The sequence below is a fragment of the Typopeltis vanoorti genome, chromosome 24 (assembly GCF_054136105.1).
Source record: "Typopeltis vanoorti isolate ZY-2024b chromosome 24, IOZ_Tvanoo_1.0, whole genome shotgun sequence".
Classification (NCBI taxonomy): domain Eukaryota; kingdom Metazoa; phylum Arthropoda; class Arachnida; order Uropygi; family Thelyphonidae; genus Typopeltis; species Typopeltis vanoorti.
In genome coordinates, this window is record NC_143572.1 from 26,136,713 (window position 1) to 26,159,664 (window position 22,952).

Consider the following 22,952-nt stretch of genomic DNA (forward strand, 5'->3'; position numbering starts at 1 on the left):
GCTGTGGGCATGGATGTTTGTGATTGTCTTTAGGTGGGAGATGAATGTCATCACTCAGTGTGAGACCATCTCACCACTTATTACAGGCCTGAAATGGCTTGCAAAAGTTCCAATTTGGTCTCTAGAGCAGGACTTCTATACTATATAATAATTTTATATAAAATTGATAAAATAGAAAGAAACAAATATTCTTAGTCTGCCCATGGTACAAAATGTACTATAGGTTTACAGATAATCTTTAATGGGTGGAAGCAACATAAAAAAACAGCATTTTTAGAAAGGATAGACAGGATAGGAGAAGCAGGAGTGTGCTGCTAATGATATTGAATGATTTGAATCCAGTTAGAGTTGAGACCTGTGCCTGCACTAGTAGTAACAGTTTTCCAATGGCACATGCCCTAGTGACTTTCCTCTTCTGGGATATCACATATTCAAAACCTGTTGATATCTATTGGACAGCCAATCTCCAATCCAATACACTAATCTACTATCCTTTCCTTCATAGTTATATGGTGATCAGAATTCAATATAAAAATTATGAAACAACTATCATGTTGGAGTAAAACTTCAGTTTAATATAAAACCAAAATAATCCCTCAACATTTCGACCTTCACATTAAGGTAATCATCTGAAGTATGCACACATATAAAGAAACAAGCTGCACTACAATCTACATGGTATGCTAAAGTTACATTGATTTGGTCAACTGTTAAAACTCTGAGATAAAAAAAACTTGACTACATCAACACTAGAGTCCTGTTGTTGTTATTATCTATTTGATTACAAAAGTAAATTAAGCTAGAGAGCAACATGTTCATACAAAGTTATTCATATAAGTATACATATAAATTAACACAAAACTATGGATGGTGGCCAATAAAAGCTGAAATAATTGCTTATTCCTAAATTCTGGGTTTGCTGGAAAACTTAAGCCATCCATTATTTTGATTACCCATGCTAGTCTTAACAATAATAGTGGCATAAAAATCCCAAGAATTTGGATGGCACACATTCAGCCCACTTAGTTCAAGTTTTCGAACAAACCCTAACTTTAGGACTTTAAGCAATTATTTCAGGTTTTATTGGCCAAAATCCTACTGCTTTGTTTTAATTTATATGTATACTTATATGAGTAACTTTGTGTGAACATGTTGCTCTCTAGCTTAATTCATTTTTGTAACCAGATAATAATAGGACTCTAGTATTGATATGTTTTTTTTGTCGTCCACCAGACGTCAGCAGTTTTAACGGTTGACGAAAGCAATGTAACTTTATCATACCATGTAGATTGTAGTGCAGCTTGTTTCTTTATATATATGTATACTCCAGATGATGTCCTTAATGTGAAGGGCAAAATATCGAGTGATCATTTTGGTTTATATTAAACTGAAGTTTTACTCTAACACAGTAGTTGTTTCCATAATTTTTATAATGAGCACTAATCTACTATCTAACCCCATCTGTTCCAGTTTAACCACTAGTTTGGTAATCTATCGAAAGCCTTTGCAAAATCTAAATATACTACTATATATGTATTCCCATTGTCTAGGGTATTTGTCACCTTGTTATAATAAGTAAGCAGATTGCTAAAACATGATTTTCCTTTAGCAAACCCATGCTGTCCATTAAAGAGAATTCTACTGCTTCCCACCCAGTTCTGAAACCTTCTCCTCACTTGCTTCTCCAACACCTTGACCACAACTCCAGATTGGCTTATAATTAGAAGCCTTAGTCTTATCATCTCCTTAATGAAGCAGAACAATTTTGCCATCTTTCCATTCCTTTGGGACCTAATCTAAGATTCATGTTGAAAATGTACATTAAAGGTGTTAACTCCCTGGAACATTCCCTCAAGATCAGGTTTTGAGAACAACTGCAGAGATACCATCAGGACCTGAGAACTTATTATGTAAACTATTCAAAATTCGTTTGATGTCTATCTAAAAAAAGAACTAGAGGAAGCACATAGTGATGTTATTATAGGAAGTGGTTTGCTTAAGTTTATACATGAAGAATATTCTTCAGTGAAATGATAGCATCTGAAATTTTCAGGGTAACCTCCTTAGGATGTATTCATTTGATTTATTGATGGTCTTTCACTAAAGATATTTTGGAAACTGATGTGTACCAGAAGTGATAAGTACTACAAATATTACTCACTAATGAAAAGAAGCCGCTGGAGGTGACAAATTGCAGAAAGAACTAAGTGTGTGTATATATATACAGGGTGTTCGGGATAAATTTGACATATTTATAATTAATTATATTTTTCCGTAAGTTACATGTATTAACACACACTTCTCTTCATTTAAAAGTTTGGACCCTTCTTCATTCATATACAAGATGTCAGAAAGGATGGATAGCTGGAACCCGCCTGAATCATGGAAGAGAATAACTTGTATCATGATGATTCGTGCCCGCCATCAAAATAAGGATATTACGACTGCTGCCCAATGCTCCCTGAATACAGTAAAAACAATCAGGCATGAACTAGAGACTTGCAATGGTGACTACGAGGATGTAGCAAGAAGAAAGATCCCTAGCAGACGATCTGATTGCGTTCGTACAGCAGAATTCCTCGCAAATCTGCAGGAACAGGTGTTGAAGAACCCTGGCATTGGAATTCGGGCTTTGTTCGTGTTGCTAACTGTAGTCAAGCCCTGGATAACAAGGGTAGCCAATGGTAGGCCGTATGTATGGCAGCAGGATTCGGCCCCTTGCCACACCTCTGGGAAAAGTCAAAAATGGTTGTCTGAAAATTTCTACGACTTCACCAGTCCAAATGTTTGGCCTCCAAACTCCCCAGACCTTAACCCCATGGATTATTTTGTATGGGGCGCAGTTGAAAAAGACACCAATCGCACTTCCAGTAATACAAAAGCCCAGTTAACGGATAAAATTAAAACAGTTTTTGCGGCCCTTCCCAGGGAGACTGTAGCATCAGCTTGTTCGAGGTTCCGAAGCAGAATTGAAGCTGTGATCGATGCTAATGGTGGTTATTTTGAGTAAATCTTGTTGATAGTATTGTAATTAACTCTGCCTGTAATGTTTTTTTGTCAATTCATTAAATTTAATAGATACAAAGAAGATTTTCTTTTTCCTTACGAAACTGTCAAATTTATCCCGAACACCCTGTATATATATATCACTGGAATTGTTTATCGCAAGTGGGACATGTGGTTCATGATGTAGTTAATTTATTTTTGATTCACTGCATTCAAGAACAAAATAAGAAGACTGTAGGAAAAGTTGGTTTGCTCAGATCATAAATAGCATATTTTCTTTTTAAAAATATTTCACTAATGGATTTTTTTTTTATGCAGACCTTTCGTCCAAAGAAAAAGTTTGAACGTGGTACTCTTCGTTATTCACTTCATAAACAAGCACAAGCATCACTTAATTCAGGTATCAACTTAAGAGAAACAGTTAGGTTACCAGCAGGAGAAGATCTAAATGATTGGTTAGCAGTTCATGGTAAGTGAAGTTTATTTAAGATTCAGTTTATATGAAGCTGCAATTTTTTTTTTTTTTTTGATCATTGTCTTATAGTCTGGTTAAAAAGTAAATTATACTTTAAGAAATTATATTCTTTAATCTTCCTTGATCCAAACAAGTTTGTGCATTTAATATCTTCACAACTAGGTTATTTGTATATACTTTAGTAGCGCATCAATTATCTCAGTTGAATTTGTTTATTGCTGTTCGTTATGAAGGGTCGCTACACAGACTGGTTTTGACCTTTAGTGGGGTCTCATCAGTCGCAGCTGGACCCAGGAGGATGCTGAGATGCAAAAGTCATTTTCCATATGCAAGTAGTAAAATACTATATCATTATATTATTAAAATACTCCATGTCAAAGATAGTTGTAGAAAGTCTTTTGCTTGGCTACAAAGTAAATTGTACTAAACAAGAAATTATCTTATTTTAATCCTCAAGTGTCAGTAAGCTGTTCACACGTGAAGTATTACCATAACTGCACTACTTGTATATAGAGGCTTGGCTTATCATTGTTGAAAGTTTATTTTTCACTTGGTCAGACTATAATAAATTTAGTTTAATCCTTTATCCAAGCGTGTGCAAACAGAGTTTGCGCCTGAAAGTATCTTCAGGACAGGGGGTACAACACCGGGCAACTCCTTGCAAAAGTGGAGCAAGCTACCAACACTCCTATCGCAGTATCTCCCATAATGCAAAACACATCTCCTTGCGGATATGTATAATGTTATGCATTAAGAGAAGGGCCACTACCCAGACTAGTTTGACCTTTATTGAGGTCTCTTCAGTGGGAGCCAGGCCCAAGTGGAGATACCAAGGCAGAAGCAATTAGCAAGGTCATCTCCTCCTGTTGTACCACTTTACCCCAGTCCTGAAGATACTTTCAGGCGCAAACTCTGTTTGCACACACTTGGATAAAGGATTAAATTAAATTTATTATAGTCTGACCAAGTGAAAAATAAACTTTCAACATCTTTCTCTAAATCCAGAGTAATTTAATAAAAAGGTGGCACACCATTTGGCAGCTCCTATAGGAGGAGATGACCTTGCTAATTGCTTCAGCCTTGGTATCTCTATTTGGGCCTGGCTCCCACTGAAGAGACCTCAATAAAGGTCGAAACTAGTCTGGGTAGTGGCCCTTCTCTTAATGCATAACATTATACATATCCGCAAGGAGATATGTTTTGCATTATGGGAGATACTGAGATAGGAATGTTGGTAGCTTGCTCCACCTTTGCAAGGAGTTGCCCGGTGTTGTACCACTTTACCCCAGTCCTGAAGATACTTTCAGGCGCAAACTCTGTTTGCACACACTTGGGGATAAAGGATTAAACTAAATTTATTATATTAATGGCTTATCATCATTTGGCTGGGTATCTTCAATCTGATCTTCCTGGGTCTAGCTCCCACTGATGAGACCTCAGTAAAGGTCAGTCTGAGTAGTTGATCTCTGCTATAATACATGGGATACATGTCTCAAATGGAATGTGCTGTGCATTATGTGATACTGAGGCAATTGATGTGAAGTCAACATCCTCTGTATACAAATAGTCTAGTTGCTAGGATACTTCACCTGCAAACTTTGTTTAGTTATACGTGGATAAAAGATTAAACAAGATTATCGTGTCAAGTATAACTGTCTTATAGTCTGATCTTTAACATTGCTCTCTCTCTCTCTCTCTCCGTTTTATGTTCACTTTTCTCATTTTGTGCAGCATGTTTTGTTATAGCCTTTGATCCATATATAACTGGAATGGCATGAAAAGTTTGAATATACAGGGTGTCCCAAAATTCATGCAAGAAGTAATTTTGATAGAAAACACAGGTTTTTAATTAAAAATTGTCAATTCTTATTGATTCATAAAGTATACAGTATAGGGTTATGCATGGAATAGCATATCGGGTAAATGGCCTCCACGGCTTTGCTGGCACATACGCACTCTTTTGTAGAAATTTTCCATGACTGTTTTGGATAAATGTGGCTGAATTTCGTTGATACAGCACTTGATTTCCTCCTTCAAGGCATGGGTGGTCATGAGCTTGTTGGCATAAACCTTAGACTTCAAAAAACTCCAAAGAAAAAAGTCCAATGCCGTTAAGTCACATGATCTGGGCGGCCAATTCTGATCACCAAAACGGGAAATTACATGACCAGGAAATAACTCGTGCAGTAATTGAATTGTTTCTCGGGCTGTATGGCATGTGGCACCATCTTGTTGAAACCACATGTCGTCCACATCCATATCTTGCAATTTAGGCACAAAAAACTGGATTATCATGTCATGATAACTGTTATTGCCTTATCAGCTGCATTTTCGAAGAAGAATGGACCGATGATGCCTCCAGCCCAAAATCTGCACCAAACAGTGACACGTTGTGGATGCATTTGTTTCTCAACAATCACTCGTGGATTTTCTGAACCCCAAATGCGACAATTTTGTTGATTAACGAAGCCATCAAGATGAAAATGAGCCTCATTGCTGAAGATGATTTTGTTCGAAAAATAAGCATCCACTTGTTGTTGTTGTTCCATAATCCATTCAATGAACTCTCTTTGCTGTGTGTGGTCAGTAGGCTTCATTTCTTGAGTCAATTGAACTTTGTAAGCATAAAGATGCAAATCTTTTGTGAGAATACGCTGTAGAGAGCTTCTTGAAATGCTCCATTCAAAACCATGGTGCCGAATTGATGTTCCTGGACTCTCAGCAATGCTCTCACGAACTGCTTTGATGTTTTCTGTTGAACGACTCGTTGAAGGACGACCAGAGTGTATAAGATCACTAATTGATCCAGTTTCCTTGAATTTTTTAATTAATCTTTTCACAGTTGATGAAGTTAAATCACTATTCCGACCATATTTTGTACAAAAATTGCGAACTGTAGCTGCCAAACCTTCGTTATTTTTAAAATATTGGCCAACAATGAAAATGCGTTGTTCTATCGTGTAGTGCTCCATTTTTAATAACCCTGAACTGTTAGCTGTCCCGTTGTCTTTTTTTTCTTGTTGGCAACACTTTACCGCACAAATGGCACTAAATTTAAATCTTGCGTGAATTTTGGGACACCCTTTATTTTCAAGTCTTATTTTATTTTGTGCAAAAAGGACTTGAAAATACATTCAAACCTGCCTAGCTGATTTCTTTTTATTTCTTCCTATATGCTTTTTTTTTCCCATGATTTGTTTATTCATTATATAAAGAAATATATCAATTAGAAAAAACTTGATTTAATACTTCCAGTATGTCCTCGCAGTTAGCCTAGTGGCTGTGCACTTTGCAACCATATGCCTGGAGAAGGAGTGTCCCAGGTTCAATCCCCATCAGTGACCTGAGGAGCTGAAGGATCTTCCTCAGCCATAGCCAAGTTAGCTGGTCTTGGACATGGACAGTAGGGTTTTTTCCACAGTTTATCATGGGGTTTTTCATTCTGCAAAGGACAAACCGGCCTTGAGAACTCGGGACATAGGCTATGCCGGAGCGTACGGCTGACCACTTTATCCTGTGAACGGTTTGAGATCCGATGATTAATAACCCTCGACACCGCAAGGTAAAAGTGGAAGGAAGATGAGATGAGATACTTCCAGTATTTCGGTAAAGTCATTGCTTTCTTTAGGTACCAAAGAACAAATTGATATGTGCATGCAGGCACATAGGGTAAGACTGAAGCAGAACAACAAAAGTAAGTCCAAAGTCCTAAAATAGTGCCCCCCCCCATCCCCAGTGTGCTGGGATGAGTGTTCTTGGCTGTTGAGCTGAAGTTCTCAGAGTGCTTCCCAGATTTGAGGCAGTTTTATACAGCCGTATTTATTGAGGTTAGGGCAGTTCCTTAAGGCTGAGGCAGATTTCCGGAACAGTCTTGCACACTGAATTTGCTCATTCATATTTCGCATTTGTTACATCCAGTCTGATGTTTGGAAAATTAAGAATACCTCCGAGATGGTTTAAAATTAACCAAATTAATGTTAAAAGAAATCTCCAGGGATATTTTAAAGTTCAACTTGGATGATAAAAGTATTAACTATCTTTTATTTGCAAAGAATAAATGGATAACTAGAGCAAATAAAAGAAAATGATGTTCAGATAGAATGGAATCATTTAAAAAAATATATTAATAAATGCAGCGACAGAATGCCTTGGAGCAAAAAGTAAATGGAAGAAGAGAAAGAGAATACGAAACTGGGATGAAAACATTGAAGCTGTAATCAAAGACAGGAAAGACATACGAGGGTTGTTTGAAAAGTTTGGTAAATTTCCAATGGACGGTGACACAATTTGTTCATTCATACCAATGTCGGCATGTATCATCTTTTTTTATGACCCCTGGCAAGATTTTAGTCACATGTAATTCTCGCTTGACAAACATTTAAAATTACTGTGTTCGCATTTTTCATAAAGATGGAGAAAAGTGAGTTTCATGCAGTAATAAAACCCTTTTATTTGAAGAAGTGGACAGCCATGCAGATCAAGGCCGAGTTACATGCAGTTCATGTGGACTCTGCACCAGCATTAAAGATTATTTATTTTTTGATAAATGTTATACGTGGTCGTAAGTCCATCGAAGATGAAGCGCGCTCTGGACGCTCGACTGAGGTCACTACGAGATTGACAAAATCCATGGTATCGTTATTGAAGACTGCTGAGATTGTAGGCATCTCGACTGAACATATGTATAATATCCTGCATGAAAAAGCTGTGTGCGTGATGGGTGCCATGATTGTTGCTGATCAAAAACTCATACGAAAAGACATTTCAATGCAGTGTTTGCCGATGTTTAATCTCAATTCATGGGATTTTTTGTGTCGATTTGTGACTGTAGACTAAACTTGGATCCACTATTACACACCTGAGTCCAAGCAGCAGTCAAAACAGTGGACAGCGTCTGGTGAAAGAGCACCAAAAAAAAAACAAAAAACGAAGACTGTTTTGTCGGCTGGGAAGGTGATGGCCACTGTTTTTTGGGATTCCCAAGGAATTATCATGATAGACTATTTGAAAAAGGGTAAGACAATAACAGGAGTATTATGTGTCATTATTGGACTGTTTAAAAGAAGAACTGAAAAAAATAAATGGCTGATTGGCTCACGGAAAAAGTGCTCTTTCATCAAGACAATGCATCGTCCCACACATCAGCCATCGCAGTGGTAAAATTGCATGAATTGAGGTTTGAATCGGTTTTCCACATCCACCGTATTCTCCAAACTTGGTCCCGTGTGACTTCTTCTTGTTCCCAAATGTAAAAATTTGGCTCAGTGGGAAAAAATTTTCTTCCAACAAGGATGCCATCAAGGCTGTCAATGACTATTTTGCACAATTTGACAAATCCTACTTTTTAGATGGGATGAAAAAATTGGAAACTTGCTGGACCAAATGTGTAGATCTCGATGCAGACTATGTTGAGAAATAAAGATGATTTTTTCCAAAAAAATATGTTTAACTTATTTTTTTTACCAAACTTTTCAAACAGGAGTGCTTAAGGGTCAAAGCTGTATAACTGAGAGGAGACCTCCACATAGCCTTTAAAGGAATGCAGAGAACCGACCAGGGCTTCTGACCTAATGTCCAATCCTCACATTCTCGTGGTGCACCCTGTTGGGTATCTACTTTGATACTGAACGAACCAAGTTGGGCTGGCAATTTGGGATTTAGCCAACCAAATTGTATTCTTATTGGTTAAACCAAAATAAAAAATTATGGTACAACATGACAAAATTTCATGCCGGCTGTGGCGTCGCCCGGTTAAACAATGCCCCCGTTGTTTTCGCCAGGGAACCAGGGCGAACAGCAAAAAGTCAGCTACTGGAACAAATCTGAAAACAAACCCCAACTCAACATCACCAGAGTTAAAGATCGGTACTATCAACGTAAGAAGCCTGAATGGCAAAGAAATGGAGCTAGCTGAGGAATTAGATAAGTACCAGATCGACATAATAGGGGTGACTGAAACAAAAAAGACCAAAACTGGTGAGATCTTTCTGAGCAATAAATACAAAATGTTATATTCAGGCAATGACAATCAAGGAAAAGAAGGAGTAGCCATAGTATTCAACACAAAATACGAGGCTAATCTTCTTGAATGGCAGTCAGTCTCAAGTAGAGTAATGTGGGCAAATATGAGAATGGGGAACTGGACAATGAGACTTATTTGTGCCTATGGTCCCACAGAGGGTTCTACTAAGGTAGAAGTGGAGGAATTTTTTGAGGCTTTAGAAAAAGCAACTGACACAATGAAAAAGGAAAAGTTGGTCCTTGTTGGGATTCTAAATAGTAGAGTAGGAAATGATTGTGAGACATACAAAAATATTTTGGGAAAATTTGGAGAAAAGAGCAAAGCTAATAATAATGGCAAATATCTGTTGGATTTCTGCTCAGGACATGGACTGATTATTACTAACACCATGTTCCAACATAAAAATGTTGGAACATGGTGTTAGTAATAATCAGGAGGGACGAATTCCCGATGATTGGAGTAGAGCTCTCATAGTACCCATATATAAAAAGGGAAATAAAACTGAATGTGAGAATTACAGAGGTATTTCCCTACTGAGTGTTCCTGGCAAGATCTATGCAAGTATACTTGAGAAACGGTTGAGAAGAATTGTGGAAGAAAAGCTTGGTGAAGAACAAGCTGGATTCAGGCCAAATAGAGGCTGTCAGGATCAGATCTTCACTTTACGACAAATAGTCGAGAAAGCATGGGAATATAACAAAGATCTGTATTTAAGTTTTGTCGATTTGGAAAAGGCATATGACAAGGTGCCAAGAGAGAAGCTATTCAATACGCTGCAGTTATATGGTGTCAATGGGGCATTATATCAAGCAATACTTAGTCTTTATTTGAGTTGTGAGTCAGCAGTTAGAATTGAAGGAAGTACAGGAAGATGGTTTAATGTTAAATTTGGTGTGAGACTAGGATGTACATTATCTCCTCTGTTATTCATTATCTATATGGATCACATTATGAAGGAATGTGGTATTAAACCTGATATCAAAATTGGAGATGTTAATGTCAGCTCTTTGCTTTATGCAGATGATGTTATACTTCTAAATAAATCTGCTACAAGTCTGCAAGATTCTCTGACTAAATTGAATAGCTGTTGTAATAGATATGGTATGAAGGTCAGCAATAAAAAGACAAAGACAATGAAAATAGGCAGAATCATTGAAAATGTCAACTGTGTTGTGAATGGAGAACCTGTGGAACAAGTAAAACATTTAAGCTACTTAGGCACAATTTTTACTGAAGATGGTAAACTAAATATAGAAATAGACAACAGAATCAGCAAAGCTGGTATCGTGGGAAGTCAATTGAATAAATTCATATGGAATAAGAAAGAAATTAGTCGGAACACTAAATTAGCTGTATACAAGACTGTGTTCAAACCAATTTTAACTTATGGATCTGAGAGCTGGGTCAGAAGTAAAACACTTGACCAAAGACTAGAGACCGCAGATATGAGAGTCCTGAGAAAGATTAGAGGCGTGAACAGATGGCATCAATGGCAATATCATATTAAAAATGAGGATATTAGGAAAGAACTTGACATTGTCAGCATCCAGGAATGCGTTAGCAGAGCTAATCTCAGATGGTATGGTCACTTAAATAGAATGGGAGAGGAAAGATTAGCAAAACAAGTGTTCTCTGCCAGGTTGGCAGAAAAACGACCCAGAGGAAGACCAAGATATAGGTGGATTGATACGTTACAAAGTGCCTTAGACGATAGAAATATAAGATCTGATAATGTTGGAGTCTTGACAAGTAACAGACTGATTTGGAGGAAAATTGTAGATAGGAAGTTAGTAATGATGTAATTTTTTCATGTAGTACTGTCATATCCTGTACACCCCTTGAGGGTACATGGCAGGAATTTGATGATGATGATGACTTTTCAAACAACCCTCATGTAAACAATGGATAAATACAAAATGACTAGAACAGAAATTAATTATAAATACAAAAGAGCAATAACAAAAAAAGCATGCTGGAAAAATATAGTGAAACATGGGATAACTTCATAGCAAAATTGGGAAGAGATCTTACAGTGAAGAGGCCGAATATATACAAAATTCTAAAAAAATGAATAGGGAGGTAAATGAAAAATTGAAACTTGAAATAATCAAAGAGAGAACCTGACTGGACTATTTCAAAAACTTATGGCAAGATAGTTATGAATCTAAAGCATATGTGATGCTAATTACTTACTGTACAGTGGAAGAAATAACATTACAAGAAATTGAACAAGAACATATATAGCAAAGCAAATCAGGAAAATCTCCTGGAGAAGATGGAATAAGTATAGAAAATAAGCTACTTAGGCACAATTTTTACTGAAGATGGTAAACTAAATATAGAAATAGACAACAGAATCAGCAAAGCTGGTATCGTGGGAAGTCAATTGAATAAATTCATATGGAATAAGAAAGAAATTAGTCGGAACACTAAATTAGCTGTATACAAGACTTATTAAATATGTATGCATCCTATTCATCATATGACTTAAAATTATTTAACAATATCTGGCAGCAAGGAAGAATCCCCAAAAGTTGGAATAAGGCAATTATCATTCCAATATATTAAAAAGCGATAAGTGCAGCTGTGAGTCTGCTAAATACTGCTTATAAGTTATATGAATGAATATTAACTTCAAAACGTAAATCATATGTAGAAGATAAACTTTGTGAAGAACAAAATGCTTCTGAAAAGGATAAGCATCCATTGACTCGGCTTTTACACTAAAAGCATTAATGGAAAAACGTTATGAATTCAACATAGAAACACACATACACATACAGCATTTCTAGATTACCAGAAAGCCTTTGACGGCATCTTGAGGAACAAACTGTGGACTGTACTCAAGAATCTGAACATTCCAAATCAGTTGCATGCTACACTAACTAACATGTATCAAAATAACCAAACAGCTGTAAGAATTAATGAAAAAGTTCCAGAATGGAAATCAATAAACAGAGGAATCCATTGTCACCACTCTTATTTAATATCTGTTTAGATGAAATAGTCAAGAAATAGAAGAAAAATATAAAACCAACATTTAAACTGGATTGTGAAACTATACTTAATACCCTTTTGTTTGCAGATGACTAGATAATCATAAGAAATGAAGATGAACTCCAAAGATCAATATACTCTTTAAGCATAATTACTATTAAAAAAAAAAAAAATGGAATGCATATATCAACAGACAAAACAAAAATCATGGGTTTTAAAAGCCATCTCCAGTCAGAAATAAAATCATGATTGAAAATAAAATTTTGGAACAAATTAACTGTTTCAAATATCTTGGATGTGCTATACCATACACAAAAGAAGCCAACACTGACATCAAAATTTCAAACTTTCTAAACATCACAGGAATGATCAGTAATATTTTCAAACCTAATCAAGTTCAAAAGCATACAAGAATAAGAGTTTATAAAGTTTTGGCAAGATGTTCTTTATTATACAGAAGTGAATTGTATAATACACTTCTGTATAATAAACCATAAAACTGCAGAAGAAAAAATAATAGAAACTGGAGAAATGAAATTCTTGTGAAGGACAGCAAGCTATACTCTCTGAGACAAAAAAAAAAAAAAGCACAGAAATATGTAAGGAACTAAAAATACTCAGTATTGGACAAAGTATATGAATACTGAAAGAAGTGGAGTGAGCATATCAAAGGAATGGACTGTTGATGACTACCCAAAAAAATATTTTGGTATCACCCAGTTAGAGGATATAGAAGTCAGGGATGACTAAAGAAAAGATGGAATTGTTAAATTGTGAATGAAGAATTTTATGATTATTAATACTTCATTCATGATTTTACATGAATTGCATTTCCTGAGCTAAGTTTGCTCCTAAGTAAATTGTAATTTAAACACTTACTGTTACTTTTTCATTGAAATAATAATTGTATTTTTTTTTATTTATTTATTCTATATAAATTCTTTATATAACTTGTAAATGTATCCTAAGTAAACTGTAATATATGCATTTTATTTGTTGTTACTGAAAGTGAAAGTAATTCTAACGGACTCTGCTGATGTGATTTGATTGGTTGCTGTCAGAAAACTAAGTTATTTTTAGATAGCACATGCCTTAGTGTGGGGAACTGTACAACGATCACGTGGAAATTTTGTTGTAAACTAAACGAGTGGAAAAATAAACAAGTTTGGGCAGGAAAAAGAAAGAGGATTTATGAAATATAGGAAGAAGGAACCAGAAGGAAAATGGAGAGAGTGTAGGAAGGTCGTGAGATGTGATCTAACCTGGGATCATACAACGTTACAAAGATTTGGAAACTTGTTCCGATTTTAATGAATCTTACTTCGAACTCATGTTTATTTATAGTTTCCTGTCACCTTGTAAAGGAATTTACCGGCATGAAAGGATAATAATATGATCGAGATTTATCGTAAGATAAGTTATTATGAGCAAGAAAATACATTTTCCAGTCTTAACAAATAAGTTATTGAACTCAGGGATACTATTAGTTTTGTGTTGCCTATAGTGGAAGATTATCAAATGCCTAGAAGTATTATAAGAGTTTTCCATAATGTGCAAGCTGTGATGATCATACCAGTAAGAATATCTATTCTATAATTAACATGTGATAGTGTTGCTTGTGTCTGGAGAACTTGGTCAAATTTCATGTAGCTGGAGCCAGCTTGTCAAGCTTGAATGAATGATGTTATAAAACATTTCCTTGTGAAACTAATATGAAAAACTTCATTGAAGAGTTAGCTCGTGTTTGAATGTGTTATCTCACTACGTATATGTAAAATCAAGACTGAGCCTTTTAAGAACTATTTTAATCCTATAATAAATATTGGTGATGCTTGTTAAGTGTTTGATAAATTGAAGTTTATGAATATTTCACTGAGACTAAAAAGAATTAACTTTTGAATTTTTGCTGAATATTGATATTGTTTAAAGTGAAACTGAGTTCAAATCCTAACGGATGTGAATTGCGAAAGTCATATAAGTTCTAGCAGTAAATGATGCACTCAGCTGAGTATAACCTTAATACTTTATTGAATGCATAAATTATTTTCTAATTGTATTGATCTTAATAGAATTCTTGTTTCTTATGTAAGAATAATTTTGTGAGAGAATTAGATATCTTGTTTAACTTGATTCTTGTACTTGCCTAATTTCAGTTTCATTGCACCGCTCATTAAAATACGAATCTTGCGGGAAACCTTAAATATAGTTAAGAAATTATCGGCCTGTAGTGTTATTTGATGCTTGATTCCTTCACGATAATTGTGTAATTTCAAACATAGAGTGGCATAGTATAATAAAAATTTTCTTTATGTTTGAATGTGGGATCAACCAACAACTAACAAATATAAGGTTGGATGAAAGACAAAACCAACAGAATGACACTGGAACAGGCCATTTAGCCTAAATCCCTGAAAGGATAATGATGAGTGTGATGTTTGCCAAAAAGGTAGGAGGGCTCTTATGTCAAAATCAAATCAAATCCCTGTTTTGATTTGAATCATAATTGTTGAAAGTTTTCCCACTTGGTTATACTATAAATTAAAGATGCCAAGAAATTATATTCTTGGTTTAATTCTTTATCCAAGTATAAGCAAACAAAGTTTGCACATGAAGAACTTTACAACTGGGCAATTCATATATAGAAACTAATGATTTACATCACTTGCCTTAGTATCGCATAATGCTAGAGGTGTAGCTAGGGAGGGGTGGTCTGCCCCAGGTGGCACTTTGAACCTTTTTGAACTTTTGCAGTTAATTCTAAAATACAGTCTTGAGAACTAATTTCCGAATATTGCAATACTACCGCGAATTTTCCTCACAATTTCTATAAGTGTTGCTAGTTGTGAGAGGAGTTTTTTTAAATAAAATAGATTAAGAATTACATACATTATTATGAAATAGACTTCGCCAATGTCATCGATTTTGCTAACAGAAAAGCAAGAAAAATAACATTTTATAATGTTGAAATTAAAGTTTTACTTCAAAAATAAACAGTGTTTTAATTTATTTCCCTATATACATCATTTTGACTTTTTGTAGTATTTTTGGTGTGTATTGTGAGTGGTGGCAAACTCAGGGGCCGCCCCGGTTGGCAAAAGTTTTTTAGCAAAGTTTTCCCATGACTTTTGTTTTTTGAACATGGTATTAGTAATAACCAACTCATGTCCTGAATCAAACTCCCGAAGGTGGTTCTGTTATTATAAGCTTTGCTCTTTTCTCCAGATTTTCCCAGAACATTTCTTTCTCTGTGGTAATCATTTCCTCCTCTGCCATTTAGATCTCCAACAAAGGTCAACTTTTTTTTTCATTGTGTCAGATGCCTTCTGTAGTGCCTCAAAAACTTTCTCCACTTCTTCCTTAGGAGAACCTTCTGTGTCACCATAAACACAAATAAGTTATTTTATTTATTAGCTATATATAATCTTTGCTTGATTTTTTTAAATTATCAAATCAGCTTAATCACAGGTTGCCAAACAGAAAAGAAAGTATAAGAAATGAAACAAAAACTTTCCTTTCTGGACACCACCACAGCATTACAATGTTCTCCAAACTTAAACAAAATCAGCTACATCACATTGCCAAAAATCTGAGACCATCATTTTGTGACTGTTAGCAAGTGCATCACTGCGCCCACAAAGAATGCCAGTTAGAAAACTTTAGAGCTTGCATTTTCCAGTCATTTTGTGTTTGCCTTTTTACTAGTGCCTGTGTGCACATGATCAATAAATCTTTGTACCAGTGAAGATGCCATGGTTACCAAGGCAAAATATTGGCTTATTAACCTAATTAGCTAAATAAATTTAGTTAATTATTAGCTTCAGATGTTTGTTTTTCCACTAAACAACATGAGTGGTAATAATCAGCATCCATGCATCCATATTAGATTAGGGAAATACTGGTTTAGACCATATTTGTAATGTTCATTTTAAAAATGTTTTATGGAATTTACAACCGTGTTAAAAAAACTTTTTATTATCCCGACGTTTCGATCTTCACATCAAGATCATCATCTGGAGCGTACATAAGTATACAGAACAAGCTGAGTTACATCATTAACTGTAAGCTAGAGAAACAATGATTTGATCACATGTTATTCTACTGGCATGACCTCTGGTGAAAAAAAAAAAAAATAATAAATAAATAAATAAAAATAAAATAAAATAAAAATTTTTACATCAAGCTAAATTCTATTTTTACAATGACAGGAATAAACATTCTTTTAGATGGTTTTCTTTCAGAAACAATTGGTGTCCTATTTTTATTATTTATTTTTTTTTATTATTTTTTTTTTTTCACCAGAGGTCACGCCAGTAGAATAACATGTGATCAAATCATTGTTTCTCTAGCTTACAGTTAATGATGTAACTCAGCTTGTTCTGTATATTTATGTACGCTCCAGATGATGATCTTGATGTGAAGATCTAAACGTCAGGATAATAAAAAAGTTTTTTTAACACGGTTGTAAATTCCATAAAAAAATTTTTAAAGTGAATGCTGATCACCGTATAACCCTAAAAGAAAGGATATTTGTAATGTTTTTGACCAGCTTTTTTCTTCTTGGCATATGCCTTAGCCATATCTCCAAAGTACAGATCCTTCTTATGTTTCTCTTTTGTCAACTATTTATTAAAGTGAAAATCTTAACCTGATAATGTCTGTTTGGCCTGAATCCCTCCAAGTTTCTCTTTCACAATTTTTTTTACCCTCAATAGGGAAATTCCTCTGCAATTTTTGCATTGTTTTCTTTGTTTTTTTATAGATGGGTACTACGAGCTTTATTCCAATCATGTGGAATTTGTTCCTCTGATTAAATCTTCTGCCTTATGTATTTTAGCCAGTATAAAACTTTTAGACCTCTATATTTGAGCATTTCTAATCAAATAATATCTAATCCAGCTGCCTTTCCACATTTCAGGTTTTTGATAGCTTTCTAAATTAGGTACTCTTGATTGCATTTGTCTCGAATAATTTCTGCCACTGAATATGAATATTTCTGTGGTTTAGCAAATCTTCATTTAATTTTCAGTATTGAGATCACATGTTTCTAAACATAAAACATTCTTACATTTGCCAAAACCTCCACATCCTCCAATGAAAAAAAAACCAGTTTTCAAAATCCACTGTTCTTTTGGCATTTGCTACGTAGTCTGGACAAGGTTTAGAGACATACAGGGTGTTCGGGATAAATTTGACATATTTATAATTAATTATATTTTTCCGTAAGTTACATGTATTAACACACACTTCTCTTCATTTAAAAGTTTGGACCCTTCTTCATTCATATACAAGATGTCAGAAAGGATGGATAGCTGGAACCCACCTGAATCATGGAAGAGAATAACTTGTATCATGATGATTCGTGCCCGCCATCAAAATAAGGATATTACGACTGCTGCCCAATGCTCCCTGAATACAGTAAAAACAATCAGGCATGAACTAGAGACTTGCAATGGTGACTACGAGGATGTAGCAAGAAGAAAGATCCCTAGCAGACAATCTGATTGCGTTCGTACAGCAGAATTCCTCGCAAATCTGCAGGAACAGGTGTTGAAGAACCCTGGCATTGGAATTCGGGCTTTGTTCGTGGAGTTGCTAACTGTAGTCAAGCCCTGGATAACAAGGGTAGCCAATGGTAGGCCGTATGTATGGCAGCAGGATTCGGCCCCTTGCCACACCTCTGGGAAAAGTCAAAAATGGTTGTCTGAAAATTTCTACGACTTCACCAGTCCAAATGTTTGGCCTCCAAACTCCCCAGACCTTAACCCCATGGATTATTTTGTATGGGGCGCAGTTGGAAAAGACACCAATCGCACTTCCAGTAATACAAAAGCCCAGTTAATGGATAAAATTAAAACAGTTTTTGCGGCCCTTCCCAGGGAGACTGTAGCATCAGCTTGTTCGAGGTTCCGAAGCAGAATTGAAGCTGTGATCGATGCTAATGGTGGTTATTTTGAGTAAATCTTGTTGATAGTATTGTAATTAACTCTGCCTGTAATGTTTTTTTGTCAATTCATTAAATTTAATAGATACAAAGAAGATTTTCTTTTTCCTTACGAAACTGTCAAATTTATCCCGAACACCCTGTATGTATGTCTGAATACATAAAAGACATAAAGAAAAGTAAACAGCACAAATCAGGATTAGCCTTACATACAACAAACACAGATCCCAAAGTAGTTTAGCAAGAAACAAAAATGCCATGTAATGATCACAATTATTTTACAAGAAAGTTTAAAGAAGCCTTAGAAATGGTCTGTATCCTCACATGTGTAATAAAATCCAATAAAATCCTACACTGAGTTTGTCTCACTTTCATCAAAAATCTAACAACCATAGAATGTGAAAGCAATAGCTAGCATTGTTCCAATGTGTACATAGTAATTAATACAATGGTTTTTTCTGGTAACTTTGTTTGCATATGTTGGTTTTAAAGTTCTGATAACATCTACAGGGTGTTCGGGATAAATTTGACAGTTTCGTAAGGAAAAAGAAAATCTTCTTTGTATCTATTAAATTTAATGAATTGACAAAAAAACATTACAGGCAGAGTTAATTACAATACTATCAACAAGATTTACTCAAAATAACCACCATTAGCATCGATCACAGCTTCAATTCTGCTTCGGAACCTCGAACAAGCTGATGCTACAGTCTCCCTGGGAAGGGCCGCAAAAACTGTTTTAATTTTATCCATTAACTGGGCTTTTGTATTACTGGAAGTGCGATTGGTGTCTTTTTCAACTGCGCCCCATACAAAATAATCCATGGGGTTAAGGTCTGGGGAGTTTGGAGGCCAAACATTTGGACTGGTGAAGTCGTAGAAATTTTCAGACAACCATTTTTGACTTTTCCCAGAGGTGTGGCAAGGGGCCGAATCCTGCTGCCATACATACGGCCTACCATTGGCTACCCTTGTTATCCAGGGCTTGACTACAGTTAGCAACTCCACGAACAAAGCCCGAATTCCAATGCCAGGGTTCTTCAACACCTGTTCCTGCAGATTTGCGAGGAATTCTGCTGTACGAACGCAATCAGATCGTCTGCTAGGGATCTTTCTTCTTGCTACATCCTCGTAGTCACCATTGCAAGTCTCTAGTTCATTCCTGATTGTTTTTACTGTATTCAGGGAGCATTGGGCAGCAGTCGTAATATCCTTATTTTGATGGCGGGCACGAATCATCATGATACAAGTTATTCTCTTCCATGATTCAGGTGGGTTCCAGCTATCCATCCTTTCTGACATCTTGTATATGAATGAAGAAGGGTCCAAACTTTTAAATGAAGAGAAGTGTGTGTTAATACATGTAACTTACGGAAAAATATAATTAATTATAAATATGTCAAATTTATCCCGAACACCCTGTATGTGTAATTAATTTTTTCCAGTCTTTTATACAAGTTTTGTACTTTTGATGATGTAATTCCAATGACTTACAAAACTTGCCAGGTTTTATTGTTTATTTTAATAAACCTGTTTTATGTTTAGAAATATGTAATCTCAATATTGGAAATTAAATGAAAATTTCTACCATTGTTCTATTGCTGCTTAGTTCATTCAGCAGTCTTTCAGAGTAATTACTTAAGATATCTAGAATATTTTTATTTTCAATTTTCATGGTGCCTTTACATCTGATTTCATTTGCAGTACTCTTTCCTCCTTAATTTTTTTTTTTCCAATAGCCTTTAGAGCATTTTTTTCATCTTCCTAATATTTATCATCTATATTCTTACCAAAGTCTTCTCATAATTTTTTAGCTGTTTTTACACAAACTTGCTTCACTCAGAGAACATGCTGATTTACTTGCTAGGAACTTTTGATTTTTCTGTCCTTTCAGACAACTTCACCATGTGCCTCTGTCTAAATGAATGTTTTCTTCAGTAACTTTCTTATATATTTTTCTTTTCAGCACAATATTTGGTTTTATTGTGCTTAGACCTAAATAGTGATCACTTCTTATTTCAAATCCCTTCCCTTGTGTACTCTTTTGTCTTGAACCAGCATGAAGATATAGTTATCCACAGTAACATAGTCGGTGAGACTTTTCTTATTCTTTGAACACATACTGGCCAGTACATGAACGTCATACACAGTTTATATGCAAAATACTTGGTCACGTGTGTTGCCGCATGTTCTGGGCAACTATTTAAGAATTCTGCTGGTCAGTAATCATCAGTAGTGTTGATCACAAAGAATCTTTCGGAGTTTGATAAAGTACTTATTGTAGGTGCCCGTCTGGTTGGAGCCACGATTTTGAAAGCAGTAAAGCTGACTGGTTTATCAAAAGGCTTAGATATCCTGGGTGTTTAATGAGTGAAAAAATCCACTTTGCTTGTCTAAGAGGCATAACTGTGGTCCTAAGACAGCCTGTCAGGAATGAGATTGCAGTTTTCTTTTTATCTGAAAAGGCTTGTACAGACAAATAGAACTTCCTATGTGCAGCAATTGACCGAAGTATTTAACGAAGATTGTTCCTATTCCATATTTCCTCAAACTATGTGCAAGGAATTGAAGAGGATTAGTATTGGCAGTCATATACCTATATGGAAACGACTGATTTCTGCAAAGAAGAACCAGAAAGTTCTCTCTCCCCTTTGTTATTTCAAAACATTCTTGTATCCTTAATAATTAAGGTTATTGAGTCTTCACACTTCTAAATATCAGAAAAAAATAGTTTAATAAGTCCAAATTACTTTAATTGAAAGAAAAATATCCAATGTGTCAGGATCACCATGACTGGACACTGGAAGACTGAAAGAAAGTCATGCGGTCTGACGAATCAAAGTACATCATGTTCTGTACTGATGGTAGTCAGAAAGTTTGGGAGCCCCCCCCTGAAGCAATGAACACAGCTCAAGGTTCTTGAGGTGGTGTCAAGGTGTGGTTTGGGGCATATTTGTTGTTACAGAATGGATCCAATGATGCTACTGGAAGGTTGGATGTCCTCCAAGGAATATCTGAGCATTGTTGTCAGTCAGTCTATCCTGCAATGTTGACTTTTTATCCAGCAGGTGACAGTTTTTTCATGGATGACAATGCTACTGTCCATCATGCAAGAGTTGTTCAGCAAGCATGACAGTAACTTCCATCTTCTGGTCACCACAAAGCCTGGATCTGAACCCCAGGACCACATTAGAAAAACAGATCTAGAAGCAAAGTCCTCTTCCATCAAATTTGAGTCAGTTAAAGAACTATCTGGTGAACTCCTGGTATGTTGTAGATACAATCCAACACCTTGTAGAATCTATGCCAAATTGCACGTATGCTGTAATTAAGGCTAAAGGAAGTCCAACAGGTATTAAATAAAAGTTTCTAATTCAGCATCTTCTCTCATTGGAAATTTGTGCACATCCTTATTGGTAATGACCAGTCCATGCCTTGAACAGAAATCCAGCAGATACTTACTATTATTATTAGCTTGCATTTTCTCCAATTTTGCCCTAAACATTTTTATGTCTAATATTTGCTGTTTAGGTCTCCAAGAACCAACATTTTCTGTCAGCTGTCTTCTAGAAAAGGCATTGAAATGACTCAAAATTTCTCCACTTCTTCCTGAGTAGAAACTTTTGAATTAGAATCACAAATTAGTGGCATCCTGTTACCCATTATAATGTTTCCCCATATCATTGTGCTAGCTATCAGCTGCCATTCAAGAATATTATCTTCATGTGTAGTTTGGAATATTATAGCTATTCCTTTTGTTTCTCCTTATTATTGCCTTAATATAACATCTTGTATTTATTATTTAGAAGAATTTCACTTCTTTTTATTTTCTCTGTTTCAGTGACACCAATCATTCTGACCTCTTACTTATTGCTTTGCTTGTTTCACTTCTTTCCTATTTTGAATTTTGCTGATGTTGGAATTTGTTTAGTTGAATTGGATCCTAATATATATTGCTAATGATAATTCTCTCCTTTCTGTTATTTCAACACATTCTGGTATCCTTAATAATTAAGGTTATTGAGGCTTGATACTTCTGAATATCAGAAAGAAAATAGTTTAATAAGTCCAAATTACTTTAATTGAAAGAAAAATATCCAATATGGCATGATTGACTTAAAAAAAATCAAACTGGGCTGAAATCAGCTGGCTGCTTAAACAAAAGGAAAATTTTGTGCTCCCTGATTTTCTAATCTCTAAGTGCACAATTAGTTCATTTGACCACATCAGTATTTCTAATTAATATTCAAGAGAAATGTTTAACGAAACATTTCTTTTTCTTTAGAAGTTAAAACATATTCTTTATCCTGCTGAGAAAATCAAAGGAAGAGCAAGTTCTCACTGTTTTAATGAATTGACTGTAAGCTATCGGTAAAAGTCGCATTCTCATACCTAATCTGTCATCTCTTCTAAAATTTGTTCATCATTACATCACAACTTTTAAATTAAGACTTGACTACACAGTTTAAACTTCACTTTTTGATGGCCATTTCAAAAGATGCAGTAGCAAG

General features: G+C 35.3%; 1 protein-coding gene across 1 annotated transcript in view; it reads left to right on the top strand.

Moving 5' to 3' along the window:
* Nucleotides 1–22,952, top strand: part of Mob3 (MOB kinase activator 3) — a 150,422-nt gene that overhangs the window by 40,063 nt on the left and 87,407 nt on the right. Inside the window, exon 2 of the mRNA XM_090413795.1 lies at nucleotides 3,325–3,475. Coding sequence (XP_090269921.1) covers nucleotides 3,325–3,475 — 151 coding nt within the window. The remainder of the gene's footprint in view (nucleotides 1–3,324; nucleotides 3,476–22,952) is intronic.